Below are 19,447 nucleotides of genomic sequence, written 5' to 3'. Positions count from 1 at the left end.
ATAAAAAGGAGCTACTACTGGCCATCAATGTCATTTTTACCCCTGCCATCTGATCTACATCCTCTTTCTACTCCTCAGTAGGATCCCAGAATCACTTATTTTTTGTCAGCAGTCCTGGCCCTGGGTTAAAGCCCTGAGTCGTTGACCATGTGTCAGGGAGCCCTTAGGAGAATCCACCCTCATTCTCCCACCTATGGGGGAGAACTGAAGCAATTAAAATGAAGACACTCTCGCTTCAAGTCCACACTACTCTGAACAATCATTTTGGTGGGGAGAATTTGCTAGCAGTAGACAGGATGTAAAGTTCCCCCACAGCAGCTTTGCTGGGTAGGGCAGCACACGCTGGTGATTCATGGCCCCAAAGGGGCCTGTAGAGATCTAGATTTATGCTATGGTATGGTTACAGCAACGGTGTCTGCTGCGAGCTCCAGAATGGTAGTTCATGGTTTGGGGGGCTGCGACAGGGAGCAACTGGGCAGCCACACTTAGGGAAGCAGGGCAGTGAAATGGTAACACTGGAGCACCTGGGTGGCTCAGTGGGTTAAAGCCTCTGCATTTGGCTCAGGTCATGATCCCAGGGTACTGGGATCCAGCCACCCATTGGGCTCTCTGCTCAGCAGGGAGCCTGCTTTCTCCTCTCTCTCTGCCTGCCTCTCTGCCTACTTGTGATCTCTGTCTGTCAAATGAATAAATAAAATCGTTTTTTTTTTTTTTTTAAATAGTAATGCTAGCACGCTCTGGATGAGATAAATCTGGGTTTCCAGTCCCATCTTTGCTTCTCATTATCTAGATAATAGCATATGGCTCTGTCCTGCTGAGCTTCTCTCACTTTTCCCAACTGTACTGAGGTGATGCTAATGATAGTTAACATTTAAGGACTGCTTATTCTTCAGTCAAAACAGAGGAAATTGTCTCTACTCAACCATTAAGAGTTATTTAAGGGGCGCCTGGGTGGCTCAGTGGGTTGAGGCCTCTGCCTTCGGCTCAGGTCATGGTTCCAGGGTCCTGGGATCGAGCCCCACATCGGGCCCTCTGCTCGGCGGGGAGCCTGCTTCCTTTTCTCTCTCTGCCTACCTGTGACCTCTATCTGTCAAAAAAAAAAAAAAAAAAGAGTTATTTAAAAGTAAGCTTTTTTTTTTTTTAAATACAGAAAACTATATATTCCCCATCTCACAACACACCCATTTTAACTTGGTGACACTTAAGAAATAAAGAAAACACATATATGGTTTGAAAATGGAAGTCAGAGTACAAAACGAGAAAAGCTTTCATTTTTCGACCAATTTATACCTACAAAAAAGCGCAATTTCATGGGTTTCAATTTAGTAAGTACCAGCCACCGCTTTAAAGCTTTATATGTTTTAACTACCTTAAATTCCTCCACAACCCCACGAGGTAGGTAAAATTATTATCCTCCCTTGGTAATAATACAATTTCTCCCAAAAAGAGGATCTGGGAGAGAGCACCGGCAACCTAAGCAGCCTCCACGTGATTTAAAAGTTGAGAAACACAGAGCTCAGTATATGCAATTAAGTGCCAAGGAGGATTATCCGCCGGGTGTCCGAAACACAGTCTGCTGGGGCGCCACACTCGGCAGGTACTTGGTCTGACCGGCAGTCCCTCACTGACCTACACGCAACTGCTGACCAGCCGCTACGTGGTTCCCGGGAGAAGGCGCGCCGAGTTCCGATGCCTCAACCAATCTTGCTAGAGTAGGCGTACTCCCTGCGAACAAAAGCGTTCGGAGTGACTGCCGCTATGACCACTCAACGCCTAGCCCAGGCCCGCGCCTCCAATCACAGCGGAACTTCCAATTGGTGAGGCCTTTCTGAAGTGGGGCGGACGGGAGGGAAAAGTCCCGCCCCCCTAGGGGTTCTCGGCCAACCGGAGAGTCCGGGCGGCAGCCGCCTGTTCGGTTGCGCTGTGTGTAATGATCTGGGGCCTGAGGGCGGGGCGGGGAGCAGGCCGGGGTCTGTGGGGAGGGGACGCTTCCTGCGGGCGCGCAGAGCGGAGACGGTGACAGCCACGCGCGCACGTGCGCGCCTGGCCGCAGCGCGGCCCCGAGACCTTCACCAGCTGCTGAGAGGCGCGCGGGGGCTGGGCTGCTTACGTCTAGGGGCCCCGTCCCGGGGCGTCCCCAGCGTCCCGGGCCCGAGTTCCTGAGCGCCGGGCCGAGCCCACCCCGTCGGTCCTGGCTCGTGTTTCGTCTCCGTGGCCATAAGGGCCCGCCCCCCAACTCCCCTTTACGCTCCCGGGGCAGGGTCCTCACGGCCCATGCTGGCCGCTGGGGGCCCGTGCCGACCAGACAGCTCCCAGGCCGGCCAGTTGGCTACCATGGTGGCCCTGAGGCCTGTGCGACTCCTCCAGGGGGGCTAACAGGTCCAGAGCGCAGGCCTCGGGGCGCGAGGGTCCCGGGTCTGAGCCCCGCGCCATGGCCGGGGCCATCGCCTCCCGTATGAGCTTCAGCTCTCTCAAGAGGAAACAGCCCAAGACGTTCACCGTGCGGATCGTCACCATGGACGCCGAGATGGAGTTCAATTGCGAGGTAACCGGCTGGCAGCCCCGACGGGCTGCGGCAAGGGGGAGCCTGGGGGAATCCGGCGGAATCCCCGCTCGCCGGGCCCCGTCGTGGGTCGGGCACCAACTGGGGCGCCCCTGCCGCGTTGACAGTCAAGGTGGAAGCTTGAGGGATTCAGTTTATATCATCTCTGAGCATAGACAGAGGTGACCAGAACCGGAAGGAGCCATCTAGGCCCACTCACGTTAAAGATAATTGCTGCTCATTTTTCATAGGGCTTTGGGTTTGGAAGCACTTCCTGAAGGTTTTCATTCATTGTTGCTTCAAGAGGCTGGAAGCATCCGTGGTGGCGAATTCTGGTTTCCAGTGTCAGGCTTAAGTTCCAGCTCTGTGGGTTTATTTATTTATTTATTTATTTAACTTCATTAGATATTGTTATGTGCCCCAGGCATTAAAAGTTGCATCTTGTATATTGGAAAGTCTGTACTTCTTTCCCTTTTCCAAAAGCCTTAAAGGAAACTGTTGATGACTAATACTTTTGATGCAGTTTACATCATGATGATTAACAGTTACTATTTGTTGAATATATTCTAAGTGTCAGATGCTTCTACATTTAATTCTCACAACTACCCAATGAGGTAGGTACCCCAAACCATATATCATCTAGTAAGTGACAAAGTGGGATTTTAAGTCAAACTTTTAGCCAAAAGTACTGTCTCTCAAGTAATTTAAGTCCTGGCTAGTACAAAGTGGTCTGTGAAACAGCAGCATTGACAGTAGTGACCTAAGTCAGGGATTGACAAACTTTTTCAGTGAAGGGCCACGTAGTAAATACTTTCAGCTTTGCAGGCCATGGGATCTCTGTTACAACCACTTAGCTCTTCAGCTCAGCTATTATAGCACAAAAGCAGCTTAGGATTCATTTCCAGCATGACAGTGTGAGGGGTGTCATTGATGTTGCTCGTCTGTAAGACTGGTGAAAATTACTTAAAAAAACTCAACAATTTAAACCATCTGGAAATGGCACTAAGGGCAAACGAATTAAACATCTATTCAAGAAAATCCGAAAATTTGCTAAGAAAGGTGAGAGTCTATAGTATTTGAACCAAGGCTGCTACCTCTCTTCCCCACTTCCAACTCAGCAAGGTGGAGATTCCATTCCAGACTGCTGCAGTCCAGAACACAGGGCTCCCTCTTCCCCTAGCTCCCTGTCAGACCACTTTCTTCCCAGGAGGAGCAGTACTTCAGTGTTTCTTATCCTGCTCAAGCCTACTTGTTGCTGAGACAGTCCCAGGTGTGTGTAGTTGAAATATGAGTCTTCCTTCTTCTATCCAGCTCCTACTCACAGAATGGGAGCTGTGCCTTGAGCATGGCACATGACTGCTGGGGCTCCTCAGTTGCTCTCATCCCAGACCCAGCTTGCATAATGGTGGTTCCATGCCAGAGGAGGCAAACTGAGAAAATCTCAGGCTGTTGTGTGCCATCCCACCCCTTCCATCAAGGATTCAGAGATTTTACCTAGAAGGAGAAGAAGGCTTTAAAACCTGTGGCTCCTGCTCTCTTCCCAAAGACAGTTACTTCATTTGCAACAAAATGTGGAGAAGTTTATGACTAAGGGAACTCTTAAAAACTGGAGGATTTGGGGGCAGCTGGGTGGCTCAGTTGTTAAGTGTCTGTGTTAAGTGTCTGCCTTCAGCTCTGGTCATGATCCCAGGGTCCTGGGATTGAGCTCTACATCTGGCTCTCCACTGGGCAGGAAGCTGCCTTCCTTCCCTTTCCCCTACTGGTGTTCCCTCTCTCGCTGTCTCTCTCTTTCTCTGTCAAATAAATTAAATCTTGAAAACAAACAAACAAACAAACAAAAAGGGGAGTTGGGAGAAGATTATGGCTATAATGAAGATACAGCCTAGGCTGTAGACCCACTACTTTGCAGGAGAGAGTCAAAGATTAAGATGGGGTGGGGAAGATCCCTCATGGGATTGAATAAACTGTTCCCTCAAAAGAGTCACCTTTGATTGGATTATTTTGTAGACCAAGTTATGCCCCAGGGTCTGGTTGAAAATAATAGAATAGTAAGACACCATTAAAGGAGTTTTAACAGCTAGGTGTGATCAGGGGAAGAGAAAGTGCCCCGCTGAAACCACAATTTGTGTGTCTTTGAGGAACAACATCATAGGCCTTAACACTGTGTGAATGAAATAGATTTCACTAAAACATTCCAGCCCATCACTAAATAAGCAAAGAACAATAAAAAGCCCTGGGGCTGGGGTAGGGAGAACCAGTCCAGTATCTATATTATTTAGATGATATATTACTTAAAATGTCCAGTTTCCTGCAAAAAAATTGTGAGACTTGCAAAAAAGTAGGGAAATATGACCCAGACGATGGAAACAAACTAGCAGTAGAAATTGCCATGAGAGCGACCAAATGTCAGATTTAGCAGAAAAGATTTCCAATAACCATTACAAATACATTCTCAGAACTAAAGGAAAGCATGATTAAAGAAGGAAGGTATGACATTTTCACATCAAGTAGAGAAGATCAAGTTAAAAGGTAGGAATTACAGAAAAGAACCAAATGAAAATTCTGGAGTTGTAAAGCACCACAAGTGAAGTTAAAAATTCATTAGAGGGGCTCGGAGTAGATTCAAACAGGCAGATTGAAGAATTAGCCTGCTTGAAGATAGAATGATAGAGATGATGCAAGCTGAAAAATAGAAAAAACAATGAAAAATGTACAGAGCCTCAGAAAAATGTGGGAAATCATAAGTGTACATATGTATGGGAATACCAGGAGAAGAGAGAGAAAAAATATTTTAAAAAACAGTAGCTGACACTTTCTGAATTTATTGAAAAACAATAGCGTAGACATTTAGGAAGCTCAGTAGACTCCAAGGAGGATGAACACAAAGAGATCCACAAATAGAAAAAGGGAAACTGCAGAAAGTCAAAGACAAGGAGAAAATCTTGAAAGCAAGAGAAAAAGGACTTATAACATACAAGGAAACCCCAGTAAGATTAACAGCTGTCTTCTCTGCAGAAACTGTGGAGGCCAGAGGCTATGGGATAACATATTTAAAGTGCTCAAAGAAAAAACTTGTCAACATATATAATTTTAATATTCAAATATAAATAATCTACAAAAAAGGTGAAAAGTGAAAGGATATATAGGTATATATAGATATAGGATCTCTATATATAGATATATAGGATGTATATATCACTGGAATTAAACTAGTATAAATCTCAAGCTGATTCTGATAAGATTATCTGGTAAACCCTGGAGCAACCACTAAAAAAATTCCCCCCAAACACTTAAAAAGTATGATGAAGAAATCACTAAATAAATGTAAATGCTTCATTAGAAAATATTCACCTAATGTAAAAACAAGTAGTAAAGGAGGGATGGAGAAACAAAAACATGAAACACATAGAAAACAAAAATAAAATGACAACTGTACCCCAAATAATTAGATAACTCAAATGAGATGGACAAATTCCTGGAAAGACACCAACTACCAAAATTTACTCGAGAAGAAACAGACAATATGAACAGACCTATAACTAGTGAAGAGATTAAATTGGTAATAACAACGCCCACAAAGAAATGTCCAGACTGTATGTACTAAAGGCCCAAATGGCTTTATTACTGAATTCTACCAAACATTTCAAGAATAATTAATAGCAGTTCTTCACATGCTCTTTCAAAAGAATAGGAGGGCGCCTGGGTGGCTCAGTGGGTTAAGCTGCTGCCTTCGGCTCAGGTCATGATCTCAGGGTCCTGGGATCGAGTCCCACATCAGGCTCTCTACTCAGCAGGGAGCCTGCTTCCCTCTATCTCTCTCTCTGCCTGCCTCTCCATCTACTTGTAATCTCTCTCTGTCAAATAAATAAAATCTTTTTTTTTAAAAGATTTTGTTTATTTATTTATTTGACAGACAGAGATCACAAGTAGGCAGAGAGGCAGGCAGAGAGAGAGGAGGAAGCAGGCTTCCTGCCGAGCAGAGAGCCCGATATGGGGCTCCATCCCAGGACTCTAGGATCATGACCTGAGCTGAAGGCAGAGGCTTTAACCCACTGAGCCACCCAGGCGCTCCAAATAAAATCTTAAAAAAAAAAAAAAAAAAAAAAGGAGAGCAGGGACTACTTCCCAACTCATTTTATGAGGCTGGCATTACCCTGATACCAAAAGCTGACAAAGCAATCACAAGAAAACTAGAGCCTAAGATCTCTTATGAATATGGAAGCAAAACGGGGTGCCTGACTGTCTCAGTAGGTCATGTGACTCTTGATCTTGGAGTTTTGAGTTCCAGCGATGTTGGGTGTAGATTACTTAGAAAAAAATATGGAAGCAAAAATTCTTATTTTTTAAAATTTTATTTATTTTATAGAGAGTGAGAGAGAAAGAGCATGAGCTGGGGGGCGGGGCATAGGGAGAAGCAGACTCCTTGCTGAGCAGGGAGCCCCAACGCAGGACCACAGGATTCAATCCCAGGACCCTGGGATCTCTACCTGAGCTGAAGGCAGATGCTTAACCAACTGAGCCACCCAGGTACTCCTGGAAGCAAAAATTCTTTTTTTTTTTTTTTAAGATTTTATTTATTTATTTGACAGACAGAGATCACAAGTAGGCAGAGAGGCAGGCAGAGAGAGAGAGGGGAAAGCAGGGGCTCGCAGGGCTCGATCCCAGGACCCTGGGATCATGACCTGAGTCAAAGTCAGAGGCTTTAACTGAGCCATCCAGGCACCCCTGGAAGCAAAAATTCTTAACAAAAATATTAGCAAACTGAATCTAGCATCTCTCTATCTATCTATATGATATACCTACATATGTATATCGTACATCATAACCAAGTGAGATTTATTCCAGGAATTCAAGGTTGGTTTAATATCTGAAAATCAATTAACATAATACAGCATATCAATAGAATAAAAAAAAAATCACATATTTCAATACATGCCAGAAAAGCACTTGACAAAATCAAGCAGCATTTAATGAAAAAAACACTGAATAAAATAGGAATAGAAGGTAGCTTCCTCAACCTGATAAAGAGTATCTGTGAAGAACCCGCAGCTAACTATCATACTTAATAGTGAGATCAGGAATAGGAATAAGACAAGGATATCTTGCTACTTTTTTTTTAATTTAAGATTTTATTTATTTGAGAGCGCATAAAATGAGCAAGGGGAAAGACAGAGACAGAGGGAGAGGGAGAAGCAGACTCCCTGCTGAGCAGGTATCCTGCTGTGGGAGTTGATTCTGGGACCCTGAGATCATGACCTGAGCTGAAGGCAGACTCTTAGCCATCTGAGTCACCCAGGTGCCCCTATCTTGCCACTTTTTTTTTTTTTAAAGATTTATTTATTTGAAAAAAAAAAGATTTATTTATTTGACAGAGAGAGAGGACACAAGTAGGCAGAGTGGCAGGGAGAGGGAAAAGCAGGCTCTCCACTGAGCAGGGAGCCCTATGTGGGCTCCATCTGAGGACTGGGGATCATGACCTGAGCCAAAGGCAGCCACTTAACTGACTGAGCCACCCAGGCGCCTCTATCTTGCCACTTCAGTTCAACAGTGTGCTAGAGGTTCTAGCCAGGACACTTAAGCAAGAAAATGAAATAAAAGACATTCATATTGGAAAGGAAGAAAATAAAAATATATTCAGAGATAATGATCACATATAGAGACCCTAAGAAATCCCCTATAGGGATTTTCCTATAAAACTATTTGAACTAATAAATGAGTTAAACAAGGTGGCAGGATACAAGAGCAATACATGAAAATCGCTTGTAATTTTATATGCTTGCAACGAACAATATGAAAATGAAAAGAAAATTCTATTTACAATAGTATCAAAAAGTATAAAATACTTAGGAACAAATTTAACCAATGAAGTGTAAAACTTATACTCTGAAAATTATTAAAACATTGTTGGTAGAAATTAAAGGACCTAAAGAAATGGAAAGGTATCCCTTGTTCATAGATCATAAGATTTAACATTGTTAAGGGGGCAGTATTCCCCTAGCTGATCTACTCATTCAGCATAATCCCTATCAGAATCCCAGTTTATTTCTTTGTAGAAATTGAAAATCTGATTTTAAAATTTATGGAATTGCAAGGGATCTACAATAGCTAAAACAATCTTGTAAAAGAAGAGGAAAGTAGGAAGACTCTTACTTCCTTATTTCAAAACTTACTACCTGTTCAATGGAGGAATGAATAGACTTCCCAACAGTGCTGAGACAACTGGTGAGCCACATGCAAAACAATGAAGTTGAACCCTTATTTCATACCACATACAAAAATTAAAAATGCATCAAAGATGTAAACATAAGAACTAAAACTATAACACCGTTAAAATAGGGATAAACCTTCATGACTTTGGATTTGGCATAGGATTCTTAGATATAACAAAAGCATGAGTAACAAAAGAAAAAGTAATAGACTTGACTTCATCAAGATTAAAAACTTTTATGCTTTGAGGGATGCCATCAAGAACTGAAAAGAAGGGGCGCCTGGGTGGCTCAGTGGGTTAAAACCTCTGCCTTCGGCTCAGGTCATGATCCCAGGGTCCTGGGATCGAGCCCCGCATCGGGCTCTCTGCTCGGCAGGGAGCCTGCTTCCTCCTTCTCTCTCTCTGCCTGCCTCTCAGCCTACTTGTAATCTCTGCCTGTCAAATAAATAAATAAAATCTTTAAAAAAAAAAAAAAAGAACTGAAAAGAAATATTAGGAAATCATGTATCTCATGAGGCTCTTCTATCTAAAATATATGAAGGACTCTTATTGCTCAGTAATAAGAAGGCAAATAACTCAATTAGAAAGTGGGCAACTGAGGGGTGCCTGACTGGCTTTTCAGTAGAGCATGAGTCTTGATATCAGGGTTGTGAGTTTAAGCCCCATGGTGGGTATAGAGTTTACTTTAAAAAAATGGGCAAAGGATCTGAATAGACATTTTGTTGAGGAAGATACACAAATGGCCAATAAGCACATGAAAAATGCTCAACATCATGAGTATTCAGGGACATGAAAATAAAAAACACCATGAGATACCACTTTACCACAATAAGAGCCAACCACTAGGATGATTAGAATCAAAAAGTCATATAATATGGGGCGCCCGGGTGGCTCAGCGGGTTAAGCCTCTGCCTTTGATTCAGGTCATGATCCCAGGGTCCTGGGATCGAGCCCCATACTGGATTCTCTGCTCAGCAGGGAGCCTGCTTCCCCCTCTTTCTCTCTGCCTGCTGCTCTGCCTACTTGTGATCTCTGTCAAATAAATAAATAAAATCTTTTAAAAAAGTCATATAATAATAAATGTTGGTGAGAATATGAGGAAATTGGAACCCTTATACACTGATGATGGGACTGTAGAACAGTACAGCCACTTTGAGAAACAGTCTGGCCATTCCTTCAAACAGTTAAATATAGAGTTATCATCTGACCCAGCAATCCCACTACTAGGTATCTACTCAAGAGAAATTCATGTGTATCTACAGAGAAACTTGTACACAGGTATCTATAGCAACATTTATAAGAGCCAAAAGGTAGAAACAACCCAAATGTCCATCAGCTAATGAAAGGGTAAATAAAAGGTGGTATATCAGTACAATGAAATATTATTTGGCACTAAGAAGGAATGAAATAATAAATACATGCTACAAATGGATAAACCTTGAAAACATTATTGCTAAGTGGAAGCAGCAATCACAAAAGTGCACTTATTATTTCATTCATCAGCAAGTCTGGAGTGGGGATATGTAGGGAAATGAAAAGTAGATTTGTGGTTGCTTAGAACTGGGAAAAGGGTACAGGGATACAGGAGTGATAGCCAGGGGATGCAAGGTTTCTTTGTGGAGTGAAGAATATATTCCAGAATTGACAGGGGCCATGGTCGCACAACACCGTGAATATTCTAGAAACCATTGAATTGTGCATTTTAAAAAAAAGATTTTATTTATTTATTTGACAGACAGAGATCACAAGTAGGCAGAGAAGCAGGCTCCCCGCCGAGCAGAGAGCCTGATGCGGGGCTCAATCCCAGGACCCCAGGATCATAACATGAGCCGAAGGCAGAGGCTTTAACACACTGAGCCACCCAGGTGCCCCTGAATTGTGCATTTTTTAAAAAAAGGTTATTTATGAGAGAGAGAGAGCAGAGTGAGTGAGAACATGAGTCAGGGAGAGGGAGAAGCAGATTCCCTACTGAGCAGGGAGCCCGATGTGGGGCTTGATTCTAGAACCTTGGGATCATGACCTGAGCTGAAGGCTGCCACCCAACTGACTAAGCCACACAGGTTCCCTGAACTGTGCATTTTAAATAGGTGAATTTTTAAGGTACATGAGTTAAATCTCAGGCTGTGTTAAGGAAGATGTGGCCTTTGACTAAATGGGAACAAAAGACATGACTTTGTTCCAGTAAAACTATTTGTGAACACTGAAATTTGAATTTCATATAATTTTCACAAGTGATGAAACGTTTCAGAAATTACACTTAAGGGGCCACCTGGATGGCTCAGTCATTAAGTATCTGCCTTCGGCTCAGGTCATGATCCTGGGGTCCTGGGATTGAGCCCCACATTGGCTCCCTGCTCAGCGGAGAGACTGCTTCTCCCTCTTCCTCTGCCTCTCCCGCTGCTTGTGCTCTCTCTCTCTCAAATAAAGAAATAAAATCTTAAAAATAAATAAATGAGTAAATTTTACATTTAAAGATGGAAAAATTAGTCTCAGCTCTCAGATGGTACAATAATAGAGGGCAAATTAGGTTTGTGTTGTGGGCCATAGTTTGCTGATCCCTAATATATCTTATTTATGTGTGTATGTATGTATGTATGTATGTAATCTCCATACCCAGTGTGGGACTTGAACTCACATCCTTGAGATCAAGAGTCACATGCTTTACCAACTGAGCCAGCCATTTGACCCCCTGATCCAAGTTTCTGTTTGGCAAATGCTGTGAGAGATTATGAGAGACTGACCGGTAGGGAAAGGGATTTTGTATGAGAATTCTTCAGCCACAATTCTACCATGAAAATCTCTTCTTCTTTTTTTTTTTTTTTAATATTTTATTTATTTATTTGACAGACAGAGGTCACAAGTAGGCAGAGAGGTAGGCAGAGAGAGACAGAGAAGCAGGCTCCCCACTGAGCAGAGAGCCCGATGCGGGGCTCAATCCCAGCACCCTGGGATCATGACCTGAGCTGAAGGCAGAGGCTTTAACCCACTGAGCCACCCAGGCACCCTTCTTTTTTTCTTTAAACAGACCCCAGACCCAAAGAGAATGTACAATATTACCAACTATCGCAGGGCTTCTCAACCTTGACACTATTTTTTTTTTTTTTCCAAGATTTTATTTATTTATTTATTTTTTGACAGAGACAGAGATCACAAGTAGGCAGAGAGGCAGGCAGAGAGAGAAGAAAGCAGGCTCCCTGATGAGCAGAGAGCCTGATTCGGGGCTCGATCCCAGGACCCTGAGATCATGACCTGAACCGAAGGCAGAGGCTTTAACCCACTGAGCCACCCAGGCACCCCTCAACCTTGACACTATTGATATTTTGGCTGAATAATTCTTTGTCAGGGCCGCAGCTGTCCTGTGCCCTGTAGGATGTTTAGAAGCACCGCTAGATGCCAGTAGCACCTCCCCACCCTCCCAGCTGAGACAACCAAAAATGTCTTTAGACATCATCAAGTGTCCCTGGGGGGGAGGAGTACCCTTCCTTCTCCCCCTCTCCCTGCCACCGTGTTGAGAACCACTAATCTATAGAAGAAGGTAAGAGTAGTGATATTTAGAGAGTCAGAATGGTATAGCTTAGAGTCTGTCAAACTTAAATGTGCCAGTAAATGACCTGGGATCTTGATAAAATGAGAATTCTGACTCTGTACTTCTATAGTATGACTGAGAATTCTGCATTTCTAACACATTCTCAAATGATGCCAGGGCTGCTGATTTAGGGACCACCCCTTGAGTAGCAAAGCATTAGTGGAAAGTGTATAGGCTTTGAAATAAAATAGGTCTGGGCTTGAATTCCAGCTAACCTACTCCTGGCTTAGATAAGATACCTAAGCTCTTTGGACCTCAGTTTCCATGTCAGTAAAATGGAACTAGTAATACTGACCCTGCCAATTTTTGTTTTATTTATTTATTTGGCCTTGCAAGATTTTATAAGGATTCATGGAATGCATAGTGCCAGGCAGAAAGTAAGAACTAGAAGGGACTATAGTTGGCTAAAAGTAGGAGGCAGCTCAGGTCACCATGGTTACTGCCCTGTTATGATTTGTCAAGCCGTTGCATTTCAGTGACTTTTCAGTGTAAATACCTGTTTGTAAATGAGTATGTTCAAATATTCTGTTTAAAAAGTAACAGTAGGGACACCTGGGTGGCTCAGTGGGTTAGGCCTCTGCCTTTGGCTAGGGTCATGATCTCAGGGTCCTGGGATGGAGCCCCGCATCAGCTCTCTGCTCAGCGGGGAGCTTGCTTCCCCCCTCTCTCTGCCTGCCTCTCTGCCTACTTATGATCTCTCTCTCTCTCTCTCTGTCAAATAAATAAAATCTAAAAAAAAAAAAAAAAAAAAAGCCAGTAACAGTAGTTTGATTTATGAGCATAGAGCTCTAAGAAACTATCAGTCTTTCTCTCTTGCTAGTTTTATGTTGTATATTAACTGAGGAAGGTACTAATGCAAGGAGATGACAGATGCATTTGGAAAAAAAAAAGAGGAGAGATGTTATTTGATGAATTCTTGACTTTTTTGAGGTCAAGGGTAGGTGATGGTCTAAGGATTCAATTTCAGAATCAGTGGTAGTTAACATATGAATCATGTTACCTTATGCTAATAAGTTCAGACTTTTTTGCTGCAGAGATAGGGAATAAATCTCTTTCTTGCACTACTTGCTGCATTGCACAGTTGGCTTGTTGTTTCAGAGGATTTTTCCACTTGAGAGATTTGATATTTGTCATTTTGAGAAAGTGGGTGCTGAACGTAATTTGCCAGGAGGCTAAACGGTTATGTTATTTCTTATCTAGGCTGGAATTTTACTCTAATAATTCAATCTATCAGTAAGAAGAGCCAAATATGAAAAAGCTCTCCGAATTGAGTTGTGAGAGATTCTAATACCATCTTATATTGGAAACAAAGCCTCCTTCTTCTGTTGGTTGACATCCCAAATGTTTTCACATACCCAAGTGGGAATATGACTGGATTAAATACCAGCATTACAGATCATTCCAACATACAAGTGGACAAAAAGTAGAAACCTTTGAAAGGGGAAAACAGAAAGAACGACCCTGGTATTTTCAGTTAGATGTTACAACCCAGACACTTGAAGATTTAGGCAGATGCTTCCCTTCTAAGGATGCAGACTTCTGGAGGGCAGTGGTGGTCATTTCATTGCTAGTTGTGTATAGTAATGGGACTCCATATGAGGGCACTGAGAAACCTTTTTTTCTTTTCTTTTCTTTTTTTTTTTTTTAGATTTTATTTATTTATTTACTTGACAGAGATCACAAGTAGGCAGAGAGGCAGGCAGAGAGAGAGGAGGAAGCAGGCTCCCTGCTGAGCAGAGAGCCTGATGGGGGGCTAGATCCCAGGACCCTGAGATCATGACCTGAGCTGAAGGCAGAGGCTCAACCCACTGAGCCACCCAGGTTCCCCGAGAAACCTTTTTTCTTATTTCAGAAGAAAGATTGTTTCTGCCTTATCCGTATTCTCCCATGGGGTTTTTGCATGCCCGCAGATGGCCTGGGTCTGCGGATATGGGACATGGGCAGTCAGGTGAATGCTGGATATAGTTGTGCTGGTGAAGATAGAAGGAAGCTGGACATACACTGGCTGGTGCTGCCATCTGCTGGTCCCCATGTCTGCTCTTTTGTAGGAGGAAGGGCTAGGGAGTAACAGTTACTGTGTGCCAGGTCCCATGCTAAATGCTTTACATATACTATCTCATTTGATACAACAGAGACTCGTTCACTTATTCATTCAACAGATATTTACTGAGTACCCGTGTGGACGTAGCAGTGATCAAGACCTACTTAGGATGGAGGTCTTGTCATTGGCTTCATTTTCAGAGTGGGAATTGGAGACTCCAGCAGGGTACATAGCTTGCTTAAAGTCCCCGCAGAGCCACTGTCTATTCTGAAAGAGAAAGAAGAGGACAGGGACTGTTAGACAGCAGCGGGAGAATCTCACTAATGACCAGTGCTTATTTGAACCTCACAACGAAGTTTTCAAGTCAGTTAGAGAGGTCTTTTTTTTTTTTTTAAGGTTTTTATTTATTTGACAGAGAAAAACACAGCGAGAGAGGGAACAAAGCAGGGGGAGTAGGAGAGGGAGTAGTATGCTCTCCACTGAGCAGAGAGCCCGATGCGGGGCTTGATCCCAGGACCCTGGGATCATGACCTGAGAGATGCTTAATGACTGAGCCACCCAGGCGCCCTAGTTGGAGAGGTCTTAGCTCAAGTTCCAGTTTACTTGTCTGGACTCTGACAGACAGGCAGCACAGCCTGGAGGTTATGAGCATCTGGGGAGAGCTTGGTCTCAGGAGCCTGATCCTTGGCTCTGCCCTAACCAGCTCAATGACCTTAGACAGGTTCCTTAATCCTCTTCAGATGCCTGTTTCCTCATCTGTAAAATGGGGAGCATAATAATTCTTCCTGCAAGGGATTGTTACAGGGATTAAAACTGAGTCGTTGGTAAAGTACTTAGACTTTCTAACTCAATCATTTGTCTATGGCATTATTATTTGTTTTTTTTTGCATTTGCCATAAGATACCATTTCAAAACATTTTGTGAACTTGCCAGTGGACTTAAATTTTGGCCAGTGGATGATGTTACTGATGACCTCTGTTGCATTGGATCAGTGTCTGGTTTTCCTTTGAATCAGATGGACACTTTCCATAAGTGAATCCTTTTCACTTGCCATGATCCTGTTTGCAATTCCTTGCCTTTGGCTTAAAATTCCTTGCCTTTGACCTTCTTTTGCAACAGTTCAGTATTATCTGGTTGCATATTTAATAAGCTTTGTGGTCCAAATATTCTTCCCTATTATTCAGCCTGATATTTTTTTAAATTTGGTGTGTGCACATAAATAGCAATTGGTTAACCTCTCTATTCTGAGACCTTTTATGTGTTTTGAAAAGTTATTTAACTTTGAAATCCACCTCCTTTTCCCCCACCCCCTGCTTCAGTTCAGGTTTAGAATAGCCAATATTTAAGGCATTCCGGCACACAGAAAGATATTTAAGAGGGAAGGTCCCAGATTTCCATAGTGATCATGGTGATTTAAAGTGGTCTCCATGCAGATTGACTTGAAATGTTTGGGGGTGGGAATGGGAAGAGTTTAGAAACAAAGAGCCCAATTAGAAGACAAACATTCTGGGCCAGGTGTCACGCCAAAACCTGAACTAGCTAGGGCCTGGGACAAAACTGGACTGAATCCAAAGGCCTGGGCACTAGGAGGATGAGGCCAGGGATCAGGGCCTTCTGTGACAAAGAATGAGTAGGGGAACTCTAGGCCCCAGATTCAGGCGGTACCAAGGTCTAGAGCCGGTCCTCAGGCCTCAAGGCCAGCCAAGCAGGAGGCAATTTTTCAGTCAAGCCTAGCCCAGCATAGTGCTCAGGAGGTCAGCACACTTCCTGTATCTGGTCTGGGTGTGTAATCAGGATGTTACTTGTATAAACCCGTTGAGAGCCCTGAACTGGTATTTGAACAACCCCTAGCTTCTAGGCAGAGCTCCTCTGTGTGATCTTGGCCATGTCTCTTCTTTCCCCCAACTCTAGGCCTCAGTTCCTAGTCTGAAAAATGAGAGGAAAGAACTTGATTTCCAAAGGCCCTCTGCTTTAGCATCCTATTTTAGGTGATCTGGGCGGAAGAAGCTCATTGCACAACTCCCCCTTTCATATTTCCTTCTTAGTAGGAAACCATCTCAGGATTTGAGCATGTAGGTGTGAGAAAAATCTGCTGGAGGACAGGAAGGATATTGCTTAGGGAACAAGAGCTGGCATCCCAATAGAAGGGGTATGTTGGTTTGAGTTTAAGTCCTACCACTGCCACCTGCTGTCTGAGTGATCTTGGACTTACTTCTCTAAGCCTCAGTTGCCACATCTATAAAACGAGAAAAATACCATTTTTCATATAGGATTGTTTAAAGTGTGAATGAATGAGGTGGACCTTTATGGGCACTTATCCCAGGGCCTGAGTCTAGGAAGCTCTTGGTAAATACTAGCTTCTCATGTTATCATGAGATGGGAGTGTGGGAGTAAAGCGGAAGGCTCTCATGTTAAAAGGCACTCTGAATTTTCTCCTTTATTTTTAATTTTTACTATTATTTTTAAAGATTTTATTTATTAATTTGACAGAGAGAGAGAGATCACAAGTAGGCAGAGCAGCAGGCAGGGGGAGGGTCGGGAAGCTGGCTCCCCGCAGAGTAGAGAGCCCAGTACAGGGCTCCATCCCAGGACCCTGAGACCATACCCAAGCCGAAGGCAGAGGCTTAACCCACTGAGCCACCCAGGCGCCCCTAAATTTTCTCCTTTAATCATCTTCATTTTCTTTGAATCTTTTTCAGATTATCCATGCCTTTGCAATTGTAGACTCTTCGACTCTAATTATAAACTGTATCTGACACCATATTTCTTTTTTTTTTAAGATTTTATTTTATTATTATTTTTTAAAAGATTTTATTTATTTATTTGACAGACAGAGATCACAAGTAGGCAGAGAGGCAGGCAGAGAGAGAGGAAGGAAAGCAGGCTCCCTGCCTAGCAGAGAGCCCGATGTGGGGCTCGATCTCAGAACCCTGGGATCATGACCCAAGCTGAAAGCAGAGGCCTTAACCCACTGAGCCACCCAGGCGCCCCTGACACCATATTTCTGTTTAAAGATTTATTTGTAATTGATCTCTGTCTAGCTTGATATCCACTGTGATAGCAGGATTCTCTTCTGCCATTTTTACTCCCTGTTCTTTTGTCCCCAGTGTGTCAATTCCCCCCCCCCCCTTTTTTTGTTTCTAATGACTTTTCCAGTTATTCCTGCTAGTTTTGCATTCTTGTCCAAGAACATTTTTGGTGCTTGTTTATTTTCAATTTTAGAAGTTAAAGGCATTTGAGGTCTTAAAAACCCAGAATTGAGTTTTCTCAGAGCTGCTAATCTTTTTAGCCAGCTGGTGATGAGGCTTCTCTGGTTTGTTACAGGATGATGTGTTCCATCCTCCTGTCTATGCTTTGTTTAATTTAGATTCTAAATCCACATGTTTTAGTACATTTTTAGCACGTAAAAATTTATTACCAAACTAGTGCTGACTTCAGGAGGAAAAAAATCTCGAATCAAGTCTTCAGTCACTAGTGCGGAGACTGAAGGTGTTAGAAATCACTCCAATCGCCACTAGGTGGGGTCAGAGCACATTATAAAGTCACTGGGTCCTTTTCCTCTTCCAGCCCTCACTACCATCCGACTTTTTCCTTCTTTGCCAAATTTGGACTGAGCGTTGGAAATTTCCAAAAGTTCTCTGTTAGTGAGTTACGTTACTTACAGTTTCCCCATCCACCTTGCCAGTTTTAATCTCCTAGTTGTAGTTGTTTTGATCATTTGACTTTCAGGTAAAACTTAAAACCAAAGCCCAGAGTCATTATTAAACTTATCTGAACTGATCTAAAGTTTTAAATTCAGCAACAGTTTCTTTATCTAGTGTATTGATTGGCGATTGACTGGAGATTAAAAAAGAGTCTCAGAGGGGCTCCTGAGTGGTTCAGTCAGTTAAGTGTCTGCCTTTGGCTCAGGTCATGATCCTAGAGTCCTGGACTTTGAGTCATCATTTTGAGTCCCAGAGTCATGATCCCAGAGTCCTGGGATCAAGCCCCACATCGGGCTTCCTGCTCAGCGGAGAGCCTGCTTCTCCCTCTCCCACTCCTGCTTGTGTTTCCTCTCTTGCTGTGTCTCCCTCTGTCAAATAAATAAAAGTCTTAAAAAAAAAAGGTCTCATAAATGTATTAAAGAAATTTACAACTCACAGTAGTTCTCATCCATTTGCAGACATGTTTACCAGCCCTGTGCACTCATACCTAATCCTTCCAGCGTTGTTACACCAGTGTCAACATCGCCAATGACTATGAAATGGAATTAAAAAGTCAACCTAGAGATGGAACCCAAATGTTTAAAATTTCTTTCCAGGGGCACCTGGGTGGCTCAGTGGGTTAAAGTCTCTGCCTTTGGCTCAGGTTGTAATCCTGGGGTCCTGGGATCAGCCCCTCATTGGGCTTTCAGCTCAGGGGGGAGTCTGCTTCCCTCATCCCCTCTCTTCCTGCCTCTCTGCCTACTTGTGATCTCTGTCAAATAAATAAAATCTTTTTAAAAAATTTCTTTCCAGGCTAGAGCTGGGGTTCTTCATGAGCCTGTTTGCATGAATGGATTAATGCTCTAGCTCTGTTTTGGTGGGAAGTTTTTTGAAAGAATGTTCTTTTAAATATAGACTGTAATTTTTGTGATGTCCAGGGCAGGAGGAGTTAATCAATTGGTTGATACTTTATCATGGGTTTTATTTCGGTCTGTTGGTTTTACCTATTTAGACATTTAAAATTTAGCTCTGTGTCTACCTGCATTGAATCTACGATTGTTTCCTATTTGTAGCTCTCTGCGGAATTATTCTCAGTATTTCAACATTTGTGATTGTTGATATTTGCTGAATATCAGCAGGGTGCTAGGTGCTAAAAAAGAAGGTTATTTTTCAGCAGCATTACAATGACCACTTTTGTTACATTAGAGAGTTTATTCTTAATATAGTCAGCTCTTGATTATTATGAGTAAGAAACACAGCAGCAATAGTAGGACCTAAGTAAGGAAAAAGCACATAGAAAGCACACATAAATTAAGTGTCAAGTGTCATTTACATGCCTGAAATGACTTTAAGATACAGAATGGAATGTTACAGAATTAAAAGTAAA

General features: G+C 43.0%; 1 protein-coding gene across 3 annotated transcripts in view; it reads left to right on the top strand.

Annotated features, from left to right (window-relative positions):
- Positions 1–1,883: 1,883 nt before the first annotated feature.
- Positions 1,884–19,447, top strand: part of NF2 (NF2, moesin-ezrin-radixin like (MERLIN) tumor suppressor) — a 79,666-nt gene continuing 62,102 nt past the window's right edge. The window contains exon 1 of one of the 3 annotated variants that reach the window (XM_082698099.1): positions 1,884–2,545. In XM_082698099.1, coding sequence (XP_082554225.1) covers positions 2,432–2,545 — 114 coding nt within the window. In that variant the 5' untranslated portion in view covers positions 1,884–2,431. The remainder of the gene's footprint in view (positions 2,546–19,447) is intronic. The other 2 variants (XM_082698100.1, XM_082698101.1) reach the window with 2 other exon arrangements.

Source organism: Mustela nivalis (assembly GCF_964662115.1).
Source record: "Mustela nivalis genome assembly, chromosome: 14".
Taxonomy (NCBI): domain Eukaryota; kingdom Metazoa; phylum Chordata; class Mammalia; order Carnivora; family Mustelidae; genus Mustela; species Mustela nivalis.
This window is presented reverse-complemented; position numbering and strand designations above follow the sequence as displayed.